The sequence below is a fragment of the Coregonus lavaretus genome (assembly GCF_964263955.1).
Source record: "Coregonus lavaretus genome assembly, chromosome: 13".
NCBI classification, from domain to species: domain Eukaryota; kingdom Metazoa; phylum Chordata; class Actinopteri; order Salmoniformes; family Salmonidae; genus Coregonus; species Coregonus lavaretus.
This window is the reverse complement of record NC_140000.1, coordinates 32,249,012-32,267,796: the sequence shown is the minus strand read 5'-3', so window position 1 is coordinate 32,267,796 and position 18,785 is coordinate 32,249,012. Positions and strand designations below refer to the sequence as shown.

Genomic DNA, 18,785 nt, shown 5'->3' with positions numbered 1-18,785 from the left:
ACATTTGTGGTGGTAGCTGTAGCAATACTAGTGGCAGTTGTGCTAGCAATAGTGATAATATTAGTCACCATTGATCACATATCACACAAACAGCTCCTGCATTTAGTGAGTGACTAGCCACAAAGTCATTAGTTTCACTGAAGCGTCAGAGACTAAAAATACCCTGTGTATCCTACACTTATGAGCTTATAGGTCCCAAAACTCCATGGACCCAGTGATCTCTCAGTGTTGTGAATGCACTCCTTTCTTTATCTTCTCTGCCTGCCATTAGCCCACTCAGAGATCAGTGAATCAGCTCTGTTTTGACACTTCATGGGGCTTGACCTTTGCCTCCTGCAGTGGAGCCTAGTATTGGCATGTTTAGTCTGCCTGAAGCGGATTACAGAGAGTAAATCCGGGTAGGACCAACAGGGCACCTCTCCCACACAGTGCTCTTTATACCTGAGAGGGAGGCAGTGATTAGAGAGCTAATATCAGTCTGTTCAGCCACTCTGATGGTCTAGACAAGCATACAGGCACACACACATCCAGGCATAAGCACGCACGCACGCATGCAAACTCACATCAGGAATTCATTACTGAGCTATCTAAATTGTACTGCTTTGTGTGTAAATCTGCTACAAGACTTAGAGAGAGAATCACAGAGACAGATATGTAGACAAAGACCATGATAATAGAGACAGCTAAGTTGTCCCTATAAGACCAGTTGACCATAGAAAAGGCGCTCTGAGAGGCTATGTGATCTATATACAGTACATGCAGGCTCGAGCTTCCCGACTGAGTTCCCTGTGAATCTAGGCTGTGAGTTCAACCTTGACTCAGGGGTAGATGTAACATAGTCAATTTAAATTTGGGACACTCCAATTAGTATGATATGTTATGTTTCGTATGGTATGTATGGAGGTATCATCCATTTTGTATGATATGTTCAGATTTACAATTCATATGATATGTTACGAATTCCAATATTTTGCGGCTAACGTTAGCTAGGTGGCTAATGCTAACGTTAGCTAGGTGGCTAATGTTAGCTAGGCTAGGGGTTAAGGGTTAAGGTTAAAGGGTTAATGTTAGGGTTGGGGGAAGAGTTAGCTATCATGCTAAGTAGTTGCAAAGTAGCTAAAATGTAGTAAGTAGTTGCAAAGTTGCTAATTAGCGAAAAAAATCTCAAGTTGTCCATGATGAGATTCGAACACGCAACCTTTGGGTTGCTATACATTTGTCGCGCGTCACTACTTAATAATCACTCACAGGAGAGGCATTTAAACGTAAGCTTTTTTTTAATCAAAATTCGTTTTTTGGCAGAAATGCCTTCTGGAACATGTGAACTTTCATGTGCCTTAATAACAAACTTGTAGGACATCTGTAAATACTAATAAAATAGTTAAATTACGAGCCTAGTTGGTTTAGCCACGGAAAAAGACAGGAACCTTCCCGCTAGTCATGATTGGCTGAGATAATCGATGGGCTGGACATGCCGAGAGAGGAGTTCGGATTGGTCTGCCATGTAGCTTGCATCGGTCTATAACATGAGCTGTTCAGTATGTGTAGGTTATCCTTTCTAACACTGCATTTCTGAAAAATATCATGTAGTAGAACTGAAAAAGTGTTGCTCTCCACTTTCTGGAGGACCGAGTTTTGAAATCAGTGAAATGCCCGGTGGAATTAGAGTATGATAGCTAAGGAGATGGATACAATGCTGGCGTTTGATTGCAAATATGCAGAGGGAGTCGAAAAGAGAACACACAGAAGGCTGTTGAATATAAAACACCTGTCTCCGGATTACATCTTCAAAATAAGGGCAACCATGGCATCTGTGACAGACAGGGAGAAGCGTCCATCCATGTATATGGGTAAGAGAATCTAGCTAGCTATATTTTCAGATATTCTAAGTTTCTAATTTTGTCAGAAAGTCATTTTCATTTCAAGTTAAAGCGTACTGTTCACTAGCTAGCTAACGTTACACGTATGATCTGTGTAGTAATATTATTCGTATCTCAGAGCCATTTGGTTGCTAGTTATAGCCTGATGTTAGCTAGCTAGCTAACATTGAACCTGGTTGGTTAGCTACCTGCAGATTCATGCAGGGTAGTAACATTATGAGTTGGGATTAAGGTTAATTGTTTAGCTAGCTAGCTACATGTCTAAACAAAAGACTCCACTATGCAAGTAACCACTTCACAACACCTTCTGTATCCTGTGCAGGTGACAAATACACTTTGATTTTATTTGATATATTATGTGTTTAGAGACAGTAATGTGAAGAACATGAACAGCATCAAAGTCAAATTAGGATATAACATTAGACCAACGAGACAGTGTCCAAGTTCTAAAATTCTGCGGTAGAATGATATGCTTTTATTTCGTCACACTCAGAACCGTAAGCTATGTTCTGTAATTGGCTCACCATTAACTTGTAAATAATGATTTTGTTGTGAGTTTATTTTCCTGTAATAATGAAGACAAATGAGCTAAAGTGAAGACGTTGTCAGCTATATGATCTGGAAATTATTTGAACTGGCTAGCCAGCTAACTTAACATTAGCTAGCTAGCTAAAAAGCTAGAAATTAACCAAAACATTGTTTAGAGCGCTGCTTTTAGTTGCCTGGTTTGCTAGATTGACATATACTAAATTCATTTTTAAACGGGTGGGTTTATTGGTGTTAAAATACACTAGTTATACTATTTTTGAACACCAGGCTGCTGATGTCATGCAGCCTGTAGTTTTTGTGTTTATACTTTTTCATAATGACAACGACAAGTTTGATGTCGGACGACAATAGAATGTTCATGATGTCACTGATACAACTGTCGATAGACGTAGTATAAACCAGACGTTAGTCTTGAAATCTTTGGTTGTTTAGTCCATGGCCTCACATGTGAATCCTTAAAGAGAAGGGTGGGGCTAAGCCTTAAGAGGGTGTGAATGATGCTGAATGGGTGTAGAAAAAGAAGAGCTCTCCAGTAGGTTTACCAAAACATTCAAGGGCCATTTTCTCAAAAGTGAGGTTACAAGTTTATTAACTTTCAAAGCAGAATTACTTTCCCATTGTTCCTCAACTGTGGTGTATGATACCATTTTCTAGCTCTGAGTCTCTACTTTTATCCAATGTAAAAAAACACAATTTCAAATTTTGCTACATAAGACCGAATCGAGCTGGTCGGTCAATCGATCAGAAAAAGCCATATCTCAGACTGCCCATCTTAATCTTTTCTTTTTATTGGCCAGTCTGAGATATGGCTTTTCTTTGCAACTCTGCCGAGAAGGTCAGTATCCCGGAGTCACCTCTTCACTGTTGACATTGAGACTGGTGTTTTGCGGGTACTATTTAATGAAGCTGCCAGTTGAGGACCTGTGAGTCGCCTGTTTCTCTAACTAGACACTAATGTATTTGTCCTCTTGCTCAGTTGTGCACGGGGGCCTCCCACTCCTCTTTCTATTCTGGTTAGAGCCAGATTGCACTGTTCTGTGAAGGGAGTAGTACACAGTGTTGTACGAAATCTTCAGTTTCTTGGCAATTTCTCGCATGGAATAGCCTTCATTTCTCAGAACAAGAATGGACTGACGAGTTTCTGAAGAAAGTTCTTTGTTTCTGGCCATTTTGAGCCTGTAATCGAACCCACAGTTTCTGATGCTCCAGATACTCAACTAGTCTAAAGAAGGCCAAAGTACGTTCATCTCCTTCTCGAGCGGTATGACGGCTGCGTGGTCCCATGGTGTTTATACTTGCGTACTATTGTTTGTACAGATGAACATGGTACCTTCAGGTGTTTGGAAATTGCTCCCAAGGATGTACCAGACTTGTGGAGGTCTACAATATATTTTTCTGAGGTCTTGGCTGATTTCTTTTGATTTTCCCATGATGTCAAGCAAAGAGGCACTGAGTTTGAAGGTAGGCCTTGAAATATATCCACAGGTACACCGCCAATTGACTCAAATTATATCAATTAGCCTATCAGAAGCTTCAAAAGCCATGACATCATTTTCTGGAATTTTCCAAGCTGTTTAAAAAGGCACAGTCAACTTAGTGTATGTAAACCTCTGACCCACTGGAATTGTGATACAGTGAATTATAAGTGAAATAATCTGTCTGTAAACAATTGTTGGAAATTTTTGTGTCATGCACAAAGTAGATGTCCAAACCGACTTGCCAAAACTATAGTTTGTTAACAAGAAATTTGTGGAGTGGTTGAAAAACAAGTTTTAATGACTCCAACCTAAGTGTATGTAAACTTCCGACTTGAGCTGTATGTATACGCACACACACACACACACACACACACACACACACACACACACACACACACACAATACCAGTCAAAAGTTTGGACACACCTACTCATTCAAGGGTTTTTCTTTAGATTTACAATAGAATCATGCAGTAACCCAAAAAGTGTTAAACCCTTGGCCTTGATGACAGCTTTGCACACGCTTGGCATTCTCTCAGCCAGCTTCATGAGGTAATCACCTGGAATGCATTTCAATTAACAGGTGTCCCTTCATAAAAGTTAATTTGTGGAATTCATTTCCTTCTTAATGTGTTTGAGCCAATCAGTTGTGTTGTGACAAGGTAGATAGCCCTATTTGGTAAAATACCAAGTCCATATTATGGCAAAAAACAGCTCAAATAAGCAAAGAGAAACAACAGTCCATCATTACCTTAAGACATGAAGGCCAGTCTATACGGAACATTTCAAGAACTTTGAACGTTTCTTCAAGTGAAGTCGCAAAAACCATCAAGCGCTATGATGAAACTGGCTCTCATGAGGACCACCACAGGAATGTAAGACCCAGAGTTACCTCTGCTGCAGAGGATACGTTCATTAGAGTTACCAGCCTCAGAAATTGCAGCTCAAATAAATGCTTCACAGAGTTCAAGTCACAGACACATCTCAACATCAACTGTTCAGAGGGGACTGTGTGAATCAGGCCATCATGGTCGAATTGCTGCAAAGAAACCACTACTAAAGGACACCAATAAGAAGAAGAGACCTGCTTGGGCCAAGAAACACGAGCAATGGACATTAGATCGGTGGAAATTTGTCCTTTGGTCTGGAGTCCAAATTGGAGATTTTTGGTTCCAACCGCCGTGGCTTTGTGAGACGCGGTGTGGGTGAACGGATGATATCTGCATGTGTGGTTCCCTCCGTAAAGCATGGAGGAGGAGGTGTTATGGTGCTTTGCTGGTGACACTGTCTGATTTATTTAGAATTCAAGGCACACCTAACCAGCATGGCTACCACAGCATTCCGCCATCGCATTTGGTTTGGGCTTAGTGGGACTATCATTTGTTTTTCAACAGGACAATGGCCCAACACACCTCCAGGCTGTGTAAGGGCTATTTTACCAAGAAGGAGAGTGATGGAGTTCTGCATCAGATGACCTGGCCTCCACAATCCCCCGACCTCAACCCAATTGAGATGGTTTGGGATGAGTCGGACAGCAGAGTGTAGGAAAAGCAGCCAACAAGTGCTAAGCATATGTGGGAACTCCTTCAAGACTATTGGAAAAGCATTCCAGGTGAAGTTGGTTGAGAGAATGCCAAGAGTGTGCAAAGCTGTCATCAAGGCAAAGGGTGGCTATTTGAAGAATCTCAAATATAAAATATATTTTGATTTATTTATTTTGGTTACTACATGATTCCATGTGTTATTTCATAGTTTTGATGTCTTCACTATTATTCTACAATGTAGAAAATAGTAAAAATATAGAAAAACCCTTGAATTAGTAAGTGTGTCCAAACTTTTGAACTGGTACTCTGTGTGTGTGTGTGTGTGTGTGTGTGTGTGTGTGTGTGTGTGTGTGTGTGTGTGTGTGTGTGTATATACAGTGGGGGAAAAAAGTATTTAGTCAGCCACCAATTGTGCAAGTTCTCCCACTTAAAAAGATGAGAGAGGCCTGTAATTTTCATCATATGTACACGTCAACTATGACAGACAAATTGAGAAAAAAAAATCCAGAAAATCACATTGTAGGATTTTTAATGAATTTATTTGCAAATTATGGTGGAAAATAAGTATTTGGTCACCTACAAACAAGCAAGATTTCTGGCTCTCACAGACCTGTAACTTCTTCTTTAAGAGGCTCCTCCGTCCTCCACTCGTTACCTGTATTAATGGCACCTGTTTGAACTTGTTATCAGTATAAAAGACACCTGTCCACAACCTCAAACAGTCACACTCCAAACTCCACTATGGCCAAGACCAAAGAGCTGTCAAAGGACACCAGAAACAAAATTGTAGACCTGCACCAGGCTGGGAAGACTGAATCTGCAATAGGTAAGCAGCTTGGTTTGAAGAAATCAACTGTGGGAGCAATTATTAGGAAATGGAAGACAAACAAGACCACTGATAATCTCCCTCGATCTGGGCCTCCACACAAGATCAAACCCTGTGGGGTCAAAATGATCACAAGAACGGTGAGCAAAAATCCCAGAACCACACAGGGGGACCTAGTGAATGACCTGCAGAGAGCTGGGACCAAAGTAACAAAGCCTACCATCAGTAACACACTACGCCGCCATGGACTCAAATCCTGCAGTGCCAGACGTGTCCCCCTGCTTAAGCCAGTACATGTCCAGGCCCGTCTGAAGTTTGCTAGAGTGCATTTGGATGATCCAGAAGAGGATTGGGAGAATGTCATATGGTCAGATGAAACCAAAATAGAACTTTTTGGTAAAAACTCAACTCGTCGTGTTTGGAGGACAAAGAATGCTCAGTTGCATCCAAAGAACACCATACCTACTGTGAAGCATGGGGGTGGAAACATCATGTTTTGGGGCTGTTTTTCAGCAAAGGGACCAGGACAACTGATCCGTGTAAAGGAAAGAATGAATGGGGCCATGTATCATGAGATTTTGAGTGAAAACCTCCTTCCATCAGCAAGGGCATTGAAGATGAAACGTGGCTGGGTCTTTCAGCATGACAATGATCCCAAACACACCGCCCGGGCAACGAAGGAGTGGCTTCGTAAGAAGCATTTCAAGGTCCTAGAGTGGCCTAGCCAGTCTCCAGATCTCAACCCCATAGAAAATCTTTGGAGGGAGTTGAAAGTCTGTGTTGCCCAGCGACAGCCCCAAAACATCACTGCTCTAGAGGAGATCTGCATGGAGGAATGGGCCAAAATACCAGCAACAGTGTGTGAAAACCTTGTGAAGACTTACAGAAAACGTTTGACCTGTGTCATTGCCAACAAAGGGTATATAACAAAGTATTGAGAAACTTTTGTTATTGACCAAATACTTATTTTCCACCATCATTTGCAAATAAATTCATTAAAAATCCTACAATGTGATTTTCTGGATTTTTTTTCCTCATTTTCTCTGTCATAGTTGACGTGTACCTATGATGAAAATTACAGGACTCTCTCATCTTTTTAAGTGGGAGAACTTGCACAATTGGTGGCTGACTAAATACTTTTTTTCCCCCACTGTATATATATATATATATATACACACAGTGGGGAAAAAAAGTATTTAGTCAGCCACCAATTGTGCAAGTTCTCCCACTTAAAAAGATGAGAGAGGACTGTAATTTTCATCATAGGTACACGTCAACTATGACAGACAAATTGAGGAAAAGAAATCTAGAAAATCACATTGTAGGATTATTAATGAATTTATTTGCAAATTATGGTGGAAAATAAGTATTTGGTCACCTACAAACAAGCAAGATTTCTGGCTCTCACAGACCTGTAACTTCTTCTTTAAGAGGCTCCTCTGTCCTCCACTCGTTACCTGTATTAATGGCACCTGTTTGAACTTGTTATCAGTATAAAAGACACCTGTCCACAACCTCAAACAGTCAAACTCCAAACTCCACTATGGCCAAGACCAAAGAGCTGTCAAAGGACACCAGAAACAAAAGTGTAGACCTGCACCAGGCTGGGAAGACTGAATCTGCAATAGGTAAGCAGCTTGGTTTGAAGAAATCAACTGTGGGAGCAATTACTAGGAAATGGAAGACATACAAGATCACTGATAATCTCCCTCGATCTGGGGCTCCACGCAAGATCTCACCCCGTGGGGTCAAAATGATCACAAGAACGGTGAGCAAAAATCCCAGAACCACACGGGGGGACCTAGTGAATGACCTGCAGAGAGCTGGGACCAAAGTAACAAAGCCTACCATCAGTAACACACTACGCCGCCAGGGACTCAAATCCTGCAGTGCCAGACGTGTCCCCCTGCTTAAGCCAGTACATGTCCAGGCCCGTCTGAAGTTTGCTAGAGTGCATTTGGATGATCCAGAAGAGGATTGGGAGAATGTCATATGGTCAGATGAAACCAAAATAGAACTTTTTGGTAAAAACTCAACTCGTCGTGTTTGGAGGACAAAGAATGCTCAGTTGCATCCAAAGAACACCATACCTACTGTGAAGCATGGGGGTGGAAACATCATGCTTTGGGGCTGTTTTTCTGCAAAGGGACCAGGACGACTGATCCGTGTAAAGGAAAGAATGAATGGGGCCATGTATCGTGAGATTTTGAGTGAAAACCTCCTTCCATCAGCAAGGGCATTGAAGATGAAACGTGGCTGGGTCTTTCAGCATAACAATGATCTCAAACACACCGCCCGGGCAACGAAGGAGTGGCTTCGTAAGAAGCATTTCAAGGTCCTGGAGTGGCCTAGCCAGTCTCCAGATCTCAACCCCATAGAAAATCTTTGGAGGGAGTTGAAAGTTCGTGTTGGCCAGCGACAGCCCCAAAACATCACTGCTCTAGAGGAGATCTGCATGGAGGAATGGGCCAAAATACCAGCAACAGTGTGTGAAAACCTTGTGAAAACTTACAGAAAACGTTTGACCTGTGTCATTGCCAACAAAGGGTATATAACAAAGTATTGAGAAACTTTTGTTATTGACCAAATACTTATTTTCCACCATAATTTGCAAATAAATTCATTAAAAAATCCTACAATGTGATTTTCTGGATTTTTTTTCCTCATTTTGTCTGTCATAGTTGACGTGTACCTATGATGAAAATTACAGGCCTCTCTCATCTTTTTAAGTGGGAGAACTTGCACAATTGGTGGCTGACTAAATACTTTTTTCCCCCACTGTACACACACACATACACATATACATATACATATACATATATATATATATATATATATATATATATACATATACATACACATATATATACATATATATACACACATACACATACACATATACACACATGCACATACAGTGAGGGAAAAAAGTATTTGATCCCCTGCTGATTTTGTACGTTTGCCCACTGACAAAGACATGATCAGTCTATAATTTTAATGGTAGGTTTATTTGAACCGTGAGAGACAGAATAACAACAACAAAAAATCCAGAAAAACGCATGTCAAAACTGTTATGAATTGATTTGCATTTTAATGAGGGAAATAAGTATTTGACCCCTCTGCAAAACATGACTTAGTACTTGTTGGCAAAACCCTTGTTGGCAATCACAGAGGTCAGATGTTTCGTGTAGTTGGCCACCAGGTTTGCACACATCTCAGGAGGGATTTTGTCCCACTCCTCTTTGCAGATCTTCACCAAGTCATTAAGGTTTCGAGGCTGACGTTTGGCAACTCGAACCTTCAGCTCCCTCCACAGATTTTCTATGGGATTAAGGTCTGGAGACTGGCTAGGCCACCCAAGATTTGACGGTACATGGCCCCGTCCATCGTCCCTTTGATGCGGTGAAGTTGCCCTGTCCCTTAGCAGAAAAACACCCCCAAAGCATAATGTTTCCACCTCCATGTTTGACGGTGGGAATGGTGTTCTTGGGGTCATAGGCAGCATTCCTCCTCCTCCAAACACGGCGAGTTGAGTTGATGCCAAAGAGCTCGATTTTGGTCTCATCTGACCACAACACTTTCACCCAGTTCTCCTCTGAATCATTCAGATGTTAATTGGCAAACTTCAGACAGGCCTGTATATGTGCTTTCTTCAGCAGGGGGACCTTGCGGGCGCTGCAGGATTTCAGTCCTTCATGGCATAGTGTGTTACCAATTGTTTTCTTGGTGACTATGGTCCCAGCTGCCTTGAGATCTATGACAAGATCCTCCCGTGTAGTTCTGGGCTGATTCCTCACCGTTCTCATGATCTTTGCAACTTCACAAGGTGAGATCTTGCATGGAGCCCCAGGCCGAGGGAGATTGACAGGTCTTTTGTGTTTCTTCCATTTGCGAATAATCGCACCAACTGTTGTCACCTTCTCACCAAGCTGCTTGGCGATGGTCTTGTAGCCCATTCCAGCCTTGTGTAGGTCTACAATCTTGTCCCTGACATCCTTGGAGAGCTCTTTGGTCTTGGCCATGGTGGAGAGTTTGGAATCTGATTGATTGCTTCTGTGGACAGGTGTCTTTTATACAGGTATCAAACTGAGATTAGGAGTACTCCCTTTAAGAGTGTGCTCCTAATCTCAGCTCGTTACCTGTATAAAAGACACCTGGGAGCCAGAAATCTTTCTGATTGAGAGGGGGTCAAATACTTATTTCCCTCATTAAAATGCAAATCAATTTATAACATTTTTGACATGCGTTTTTCTGGATTTTTTGTTATTCTGTCTCTCACTGTTCAAATAAACCTATCATTAAAATTATAGACTGATAATTTCTTTGTCAGTAGGCAAACGTACAAAATCAGCAGGGGATCAAATACTTTTTTCCCCTCACTGTATACACATACATACATAAATACACAAAAACACAATATATATGGGGGATTGGAAATTATGCAGACAATTACATTGATGGAAGCTACAATATATCTGCAATATTAAAGCTGATCTACCCCCTATAATAAAAAATGTATAAAAAAAACTTTCCAAACGTCACATATCATACTAATTTGGCTGTCCCGGATTAATATTTACTATGTTATGTCTAGTCTATGAGACCAGGCTGGTGAGTTCCCTATCAGTTTCAGCAACCCTGGGGTCTCCACAACTCCACCCACCTCCTCCACCCCCTGCCCGGGGCTAGGTTAGAAGGGGAGAGGCCTGGGTCTGGGCCTGGCTGAGGACCAGGTTTGTCTGACAGTCAGAGATAGTCCCCTGGTAGTCTACAGAGCCTGCTGCTAACTGACCCACTGTCACACATGTCTACCAGTCCCAAGTTCCTCACCCCAGGGCTCTGGCAGCTCGCAGTGCGTCCTGGCCCACTGCATTGTGGGTCTGCGGGGAGATATAAAATCACTCCTCCAGCCCAGTGTCAGAGGTAGGGGAGCTAGGAGCATGCTAGACATATTTTCCACATACTTGCTAGTTCTGGGGAAATTGTGAAAAAGGGGGTTGTATAACTCCAAGTATGTGGGAGTGTGCGCTTAGGTTTCCGAACGCATTTTAAATGTGCTCAAGGTAAGCATTTCAAATAAAACGGAGGATGTAGCATTCACTACTAATCAAAAGCATCCCTGGTTATGATCAGTTTATTTGGGGTTTTAGACTTTGAGACCCGCAAGGAAATGTTCACTGAGGATATGAGTGAGGTAGGGTGCGTGAGTGAGTCCCAATGGCACCCTATTCCCTATATAGTCCATACGGGCCCTGGTAAAAAAAAAAGTAGTGCACTATATAGGGAGCCATTTGGGACACACACAGTGTGTCAGTGTGTGACTGACTGACTGACAGAGTGACTGATGAGAGAGTGAGAGGAGTGAGTGAGAGGGTCTATAAAGAGTGTTTATAACTGAGAGGTACTAACCAAGCCAATAGAACTTCAACATCCATCTCCATCTCTCCCTCAGTAGTGGTCTTTCTTGGGCCATGTTAGTTCTACTGTCTAAGACTCAAAACAAACACCTGACATCTTTACAACACAGCCCAGTCTAGATATGTTAAAGCCAAGTCAAACATGATCAGCCCCTTAACATTGTCTGAATGTGTGTGTTATATTAATTTGATCTCCATTATGACTAATGAGGGATTAGTGGTGACAGAGAGACATGGACCTAATGAACTGGTTTGAGGAGAAACAGACACAGATAACTGAGCAGACCGAAGAGGCAAGTCCTGCTTTTTGCAATGCCAAGTCCATTCAAGGTGAACTGTACACTAAATGCTTATACTGGCCTGAGCTGCCCAAGGTCTCGCAGAACCCAACTCGACACAGACCCGCCCCACCCTCTGATTTTGGTTGAGAGTTTGTTGCAATAGGCGCCAAGTCCAACATACACAGATGCTTGAAGATTCAAAAGGAATTATGTTTCATAAGAATGCATCTAAATTATTTGACAATTGATGGTAAAATCTTAAAACAATGTTAAGGCTTTCCACGAGCAGCAAGTGTGTGTGCAATTGTGTGTGTGTGACAATATATCCATTAGGCCTATTCAGTGTATGTGTGCATGCATGTGGCGTGTGTATGTGTGTATGTGTGTGCATGTGTGTTTTTTTGTGTGTGTTAGTGCTCGCATGTGTGTGTGCATACATCCATGTGTGTGTGTGTTTCTCTCTCACCTGGGTCTCCTGAAGGCAAGGCCATACATCTGGCAGGCCAGGCCCACGGTGGGGGTGTAAACGATAGGCATGAACCTCTCTGTGTCGGACGTCAGCACACGGTAGAACAGCTTCTCATTCCTGTCCTGGAGCCCCATCAGAAACACATATCTGGGAATGGAGGAGGGGGTAAGGGAAAAGGTGAAAATCTTCAACATTGATCCCTAAACTGTGCATGTAAAACGGACTTCAGAGTGGCTTTATGAAATACAAAATCTCAGAGAGCGCGACAGAGAGAGAAAGAGAAATAAGAGAGAAGTGTGTGTGAAGAGGAGAGAGAAAGAGATGTCTGGGGTGACTCAAACAGATTGTACCCTGTGAGTGCAATACCTCACTCTGTCGGGCCCCACTTTCCCTTTCCCTATGGACTTAAGGGCCCAATTGAAACGAAGTGGCCCATAGAATGTGGGCGAGAGAGCACGAGAGAGAGAATGCCACGCCGACTCCCTCATTGCCTTGTTGAATACAAGCACTGCTCACCATGTGCTGTTAGTTCCATGTAATACAATAATTGCTGGATACAGTTACTGTTGCTTATGTTACAAATGCTTAGATAAATACACAGAGCACAGAAACACCCATCAGATATCCTACACAAGCTCCTTGTTACGATCAAACATCGACAGGGGGACTGAAGGTTTACATATGACCCAAATGAACTACTAGACCACGCCACAGGCTCTCCACTCACGAGAAGAAAGCTTTCTATAAAAGCTGGAGTATAATGTCCCTCTTGTTGGGATGACAGAATGTATGCATGGCCTTCTCCCACATGGTCATTGGATACAAGGTGTTAACAATTTCTTTTAAAAAAGGTTGATGGTGTTCTAGCCAGATCAAGCCACGGCTTACACCATACCACACCACAGGAATCATCAACTAGATTCAGCCGCGGGATGATTTTCTCTTGAGCGGATGGTCAGGGGGCCGGAACATAATTCCAAATAATTTGTAGACTGCAAATGACCGCAAGAAGTCCAAACAGATAATATTTGACTAAAACGTAATCATTTCAAACCTTGCTTACATTTGTATACTGTCACATGTGCCTGCCTGTCTATTATGCGTGGGAATACTTAAGAACAGATTTCCAAAATTAAAATCAATTGGAGCTGATTCCCTGGTCTTTTATGTCCAACAATAATATTTATGTTTTGCTCAGCAAACTTGGGGGGGCAAATAAAACCACCCGCAGGCCAAATTTGGGAATCCTGCAATTCCACCACAATTCAGTCCCGAACTAGGGACACAGAGAGAGACCAACTTATTGGTGCCCAATGTTGTGTGATTGGTGATGTGACTTTGAGGCCATGTCAAGGCAGTGTCAAGCTAGGGTTGTGCCACTCACGACACTAGGAAAAGGGGTGGCACAAAATGTATATTGTAAAAAAAAAAAAATTACATTTGGTATTTCAGTCCAGGTGGCCTAGACCCATTTGATAATTTTTATTTCACTCATCTAGTTGTCTGTCCTGGCAATTGCAAAAGTCGGACATTATCCACTAGCGACTACAGCTTGAGCCTGTTGTGGCTCTCTCTTGGCCTGAAAGCATATCACAGTCACACACACACTTTTTTTCAGATCAAGTGTTTGGGCTGTGTTAACAAGCGTGTGAAACTCTGCTTAAACTCGGCATGGGAAATAACTTTTCCCTCTTCCAACCCCTTTATTCTCCATCCAAATTCATGATTCTTTGCAGACACTCTTGCCGGTTGGTTTTTGAGTTTTTTTTAAACAGCTAGATAGCATATCACATATTGACATTTTAAGAGTTGTCCCTATGATTTTTTTGTATTCGTGAGTCCTTCTCTTTATCTCTCCCACTGTCTTCATGCATAGACAGCCTAGGCCTCCATCTATGTTATCATAGACATGTTTGTGCTTAAAGCCAGTGGTGTCCAAAGTCCAGCCTGCTTTATCAATGTCCAGACACCAGAATGAAGCCCTGCTTTGGGGAGTAGTAAAAACAGTAAATAGCTGCTGCTTGGAATAGAATGACATGTATCGTTAAGTGAGAGTTTTGAGCAAAGGTCATGTAAAAATAAAGTGACAAGGTCGGGTCCAGTAAATACCACAGAAGGCTTGAGAAAAAAGTAAGGCCCAGACTGCAGTGGAAATACTATGGCCAGAGGCATGAGGACAGGCAGGGCGAATACCAGCTCTAATAAACTGGTCCGATGGCCTGAGTGGACTGGAAGGCATCGCCGGACTATGAGACAAATTGTTGATGACATTGAAAGGGCATGGGAAAGGGAATAAAACACGCCTAATTGCTGTTTTGGAGGATTGGGGTGGTACAGTATAGCAACACTGCCTCATAGTCATCATACCACCACACTGGAAAAATCAAGTGGGCTAAAAGGTCTTCCTGACCACAAATTGACACAAATCCTGTCTCTCTCTGTCCCATTAACAAACCCAACCAGTCCTCTCACTACAGATCTATGGAAATAGAGACAAAATTCATACAACCTTGGGATTACAATTACTTGAAGCCTTGTAGTGTCTGACAGAGAGATGTACTTATTTGATGTTTTACTCGTCAGCAAACAAGTTAGAGGATTCGGCTATTTCAGCCACACCTGTTGCTGACAGGTGTATAGAATCGAGCACAAAGACATGCAATCTCCATAGACAAACATTGGCAGTAGAATGGCCCGTACTGAAGAGCTCAGTGACATTCTAGACGGTTACAATGACATACAATGACATTCTAGACGGTTCTGTGCTTCCAACTTTGTGGCAACAGTTTGGGGAAGGCCCTTTCCTGTTTCAGCATGACAATGCCCCCGTGCACAAAGCAAGGTCTATACAGAAAGATCGGTGTTGGCCTGCACAGAGCCCCATCGAACACCTTTGGTATGAATTGGAACGCCGACTGCCAGCCAGGCCTAATAGCCCTCCATCAGTGCCTTACCTCACTAATGCGCTTGTGGCTGAATGGAAGCAAGTCCCCAAAGCAATGTTCCAACATCTAGTGGAAAGCCTTCCCAGAAGAGTGGAGGCTATTATAGCAGCAAACGGGGGGACCAACTCCATATTAAATGCCCCTGATTTTTGGAATGAGATGTTCGACAAGCAGGTGTCCACATACATTTGACATGGTAGTGTATGTAACTTTCAAAATAAAGAAATCACCCTCATATGATGCATTGTGCATCATATGAAGCTGTGTTCTGCGTCATAGGATGCAAAAAGCGTCATACGGAGATGATTTCTGTATTTTGAAAGTTACATATCTTGAAAATATTTCGGGACTATGTCAACAATGGACTGATGAAACAGTTTTTGGTTGGTATTTTCCTTAAAAACAGAGGGATCAACACATAGAGAATATGGTACACCCACCCCCATGATTCAAAATGTTAAATTTACTCTGCATGACTAACTACAGGCATGTGGTATCTATGACCGAGCTGCCGAAGATCAAAGAAATCAGCCTGGAACATAAGTAATGCGGCATTACATATTACTAAACCTTTGCGACCCTAATCAGCTGCAGTAGGGACTGGAGATGAAATCAGCATTTATTTTATGTCTCAAATAAGATTGTAAAATGCTGGGAAGAAGTAAGAGGACAAGAAAGAATGAAGCAATAGAAATTGAGAAAAAAGGGGAAAAAAGGAGTAGCGGTTTGTTCAGTAACCAGTAGGGTGCTAGGGTGGGTTGAATAAAGAGCTCAGAGGAGTAGTCTGTAATCCTTCCCTTAAATCTCAGTCTCTTTGAAGGCTTCCAGATGTGTGATCTTTCTCTCTCGCGTCCATGCGGCTGGGCTCTCCCTTCACACACATGCATGCACACACAAGCAGACAGATAGACGCACAGGGTGGATCTCAGTCTCACCTGTCCAAGTCGTCCCTCTTCATCTCGTAGTTCTTGAGGACCCGGAGGAGCTGTACGTCTTGGCTGAGGAAGCAGGGAGGCAGCAGGCCGTGGATCCCCAGCTGGAGACGTTCCTCCAGGGAGAAGGCCATGCCCTAAAACACACAGAACCATAGGAGGGACATCTGTTAGACCACCACCATAACACCACAGCACAGTAGGGAGATCTGTTAGACCATTAAACCACTATAACACCACAGGCCACTGTGGGTCAGCTTCTGTAGGACTACTGGATGAGAAAGACTGTCTGACCTTACTGTATATGGTAAGCCCTCTGGTCCCAACCACTCAACATTATCATGCTGCTGTATGTCTTGACTATGAACTGTGTCATTGAGTGTATGTATTTTGTCTTTGATTGTACTTTAATTGATAAACTTCACATTACAAACTTTGTGTAAAGAATTTAGTTCTAAGTGTACAAGTCTGGGGTCTGTGGAATGCTATGTACATAGGCCTACATTCCAAACAATTCAAAGTCCAGTTCAAGTCCAAAGACAGCAGTAACTGGAGGAAGAATGGTTTAAACCATAGATCTCATTACCTACTAAAAATGTCTCTTCTACAACCCTGCTAGTCCCTTTACATTCAACATGACCGGCTGAGACTGCCCTTGTGAAACTTTCTTTGAACTTTTAGCCTAAGTTTGTATAATCAGGGACATTTCCATCCATCCCTCTTCAGAAACCCTGGAGCGATGATACTCAGACTACTGCGTCATCTATCCTATCCCAGTGTTTGCTCTGGATGGGGGGTTCCCCTCAAGTATTAACCCTACTGGCTGATCTGATGGGGCCACTGTCTGCTCACACTCTGCTGTGATGTCCGTCCCCGTGAAGATACACACTGCAGCCATGAGACCAGGCTCTGTCTGACGGCCACAACCTTTGACCTTTACCACAACCCTGACCTCCAGATGGGCATCTCGATAAACACACACGTTTAACGTCGGGGTCATGACCTCAAACACTACTGGATCTGTGAATCGGCTGTTGCCACAGTTGCCCCTCCTCTCTCGCTGAGTCTGGTGGAGGGAGAAATAAAAGGATAGGCTCATTGTTATGGCTGAAATAGAATAAATGGAAAGGTATCAGATCAAAAACATGGTTTCCATTTCATAACATTCCAGCCATTACAATGAGCACAACCTCTGATTTAAAGTGACACCAGCCTCCACTAGTCCATAGAGGTGCTGCCACCGCCCCATAGAGGGATCAGAGTGTGTGAAGCTGTGAGAGACAGTGTGTTGCAGACTCTGGCTGTATTTTACATCTAGGCATAATAAAATATAAGTCTGCTGAACACACCAGATACTGTCGCTGCTGGGATGGAATTGAACTTGTGGTGCAACTTCTGTGTTTTGGAACGCACCCCACGAGGGCTTGGCCGAAATGTACAGCTTTTTCAAGGAACTGGCACTTTTAAATCTGGTTGAGGGGTTGAGGTTGTAAAAATGTGTTTGATTACATGGACGCAGAGCAAGAGTGAAGTAGCAAAGCATACAGTGCAATAAAATGTAGTGTTCTTGACTTCGTACTAACCATCAAAACTGACCACAGACACATTTTCAAACATTGGGGCTAATGACTCTGGGACACACACAGGTTACAGGGCATGCATACGCAGTGCACAACACCACAGACAGGAAAACAAAACACACACTCACAAAGGAACACACACATTCACAAACGCAAACACACACACACACACATCCCCCCCCCCAACACACACACAGATTCCTCTTGGCAGAACATCTGAGGAACAGGCTAAGTATTTGCCTGATCACTTCACTTCTCAAATCAGCAATGGTTTTTTGTTACATTTCTAATCGAGGAGCCCTTGGGCTGAGAGGTTGACAGCTTGGATGTCATCTATTGTACCTGTGACATTCAGTGGACCCATGGTCTGATGTCAATGTCAACGCACTACATTTCTGTCAGCAGGCCAACAGTGTGTCTATTCACAGCCCAAAGCCTACACTAGTCATGGATTTGTGGTTTTCTATACTGCAACATAACAGTACATTATAGTACAGTCAAGCCTACAGTACATCAACCACTTTTGGTTAGATTTAACCACTGTAAATCAAATTGTATTTATCACATACACGTGTTTAGCAGATGTTATTGCGGGTGTAGTGAAATGCTTGTGCTTCCAGCTCCGACAGTGCAGTAATATCTAACAAGTAATGTCTAACAATTTCACAACATATACCCAATACATACATATCTAAGTAAGGAATGGAATTAAGAATGTATACATACATGGACAAGCAATGACAGAGCGGCATGGACTAAGATACAGTAGAATATTATAGAATACAGTATACACATATGAGATGAGTAATGCAAGATATGTAAATATTAAAGTGACTAATGCTCCATTTCTTAAAGTGGCCAGTGATTTCAATAGGCAGCAGCAGC

The 18,785-nt window shown here is 42.6% G+C and overlaps 1 protein-coding gene across 1 annotated transcript in view; it reads right to left on the bottom strand.

The window, feature by feature from the left end:
• The window catches only part of LOC311139875 (NADP-dependent malic enzyme-like), a 130,497-nt gene that overhangs the window by 68,615 nt on the left and 43,097 nt on the right, over window positions 1-18,785 (bottom strand). The window contains exons 2-3 of the mRNA XM_084174866.1: window positions 16,324-16,457; window positions 12,441-12,590 (exon numbers count right to left, since the gene is read on the bottom strand). Coding sequence (XP_084030992.1) covers window positions 12,441-12,590; window positions 16,324-16,457 — 284 coding nt within the window. The remainder of the gene's footprint in view (window positions 1-12,440; window positions 12,591-16,323; window positions 16,458-18,785) is intronic.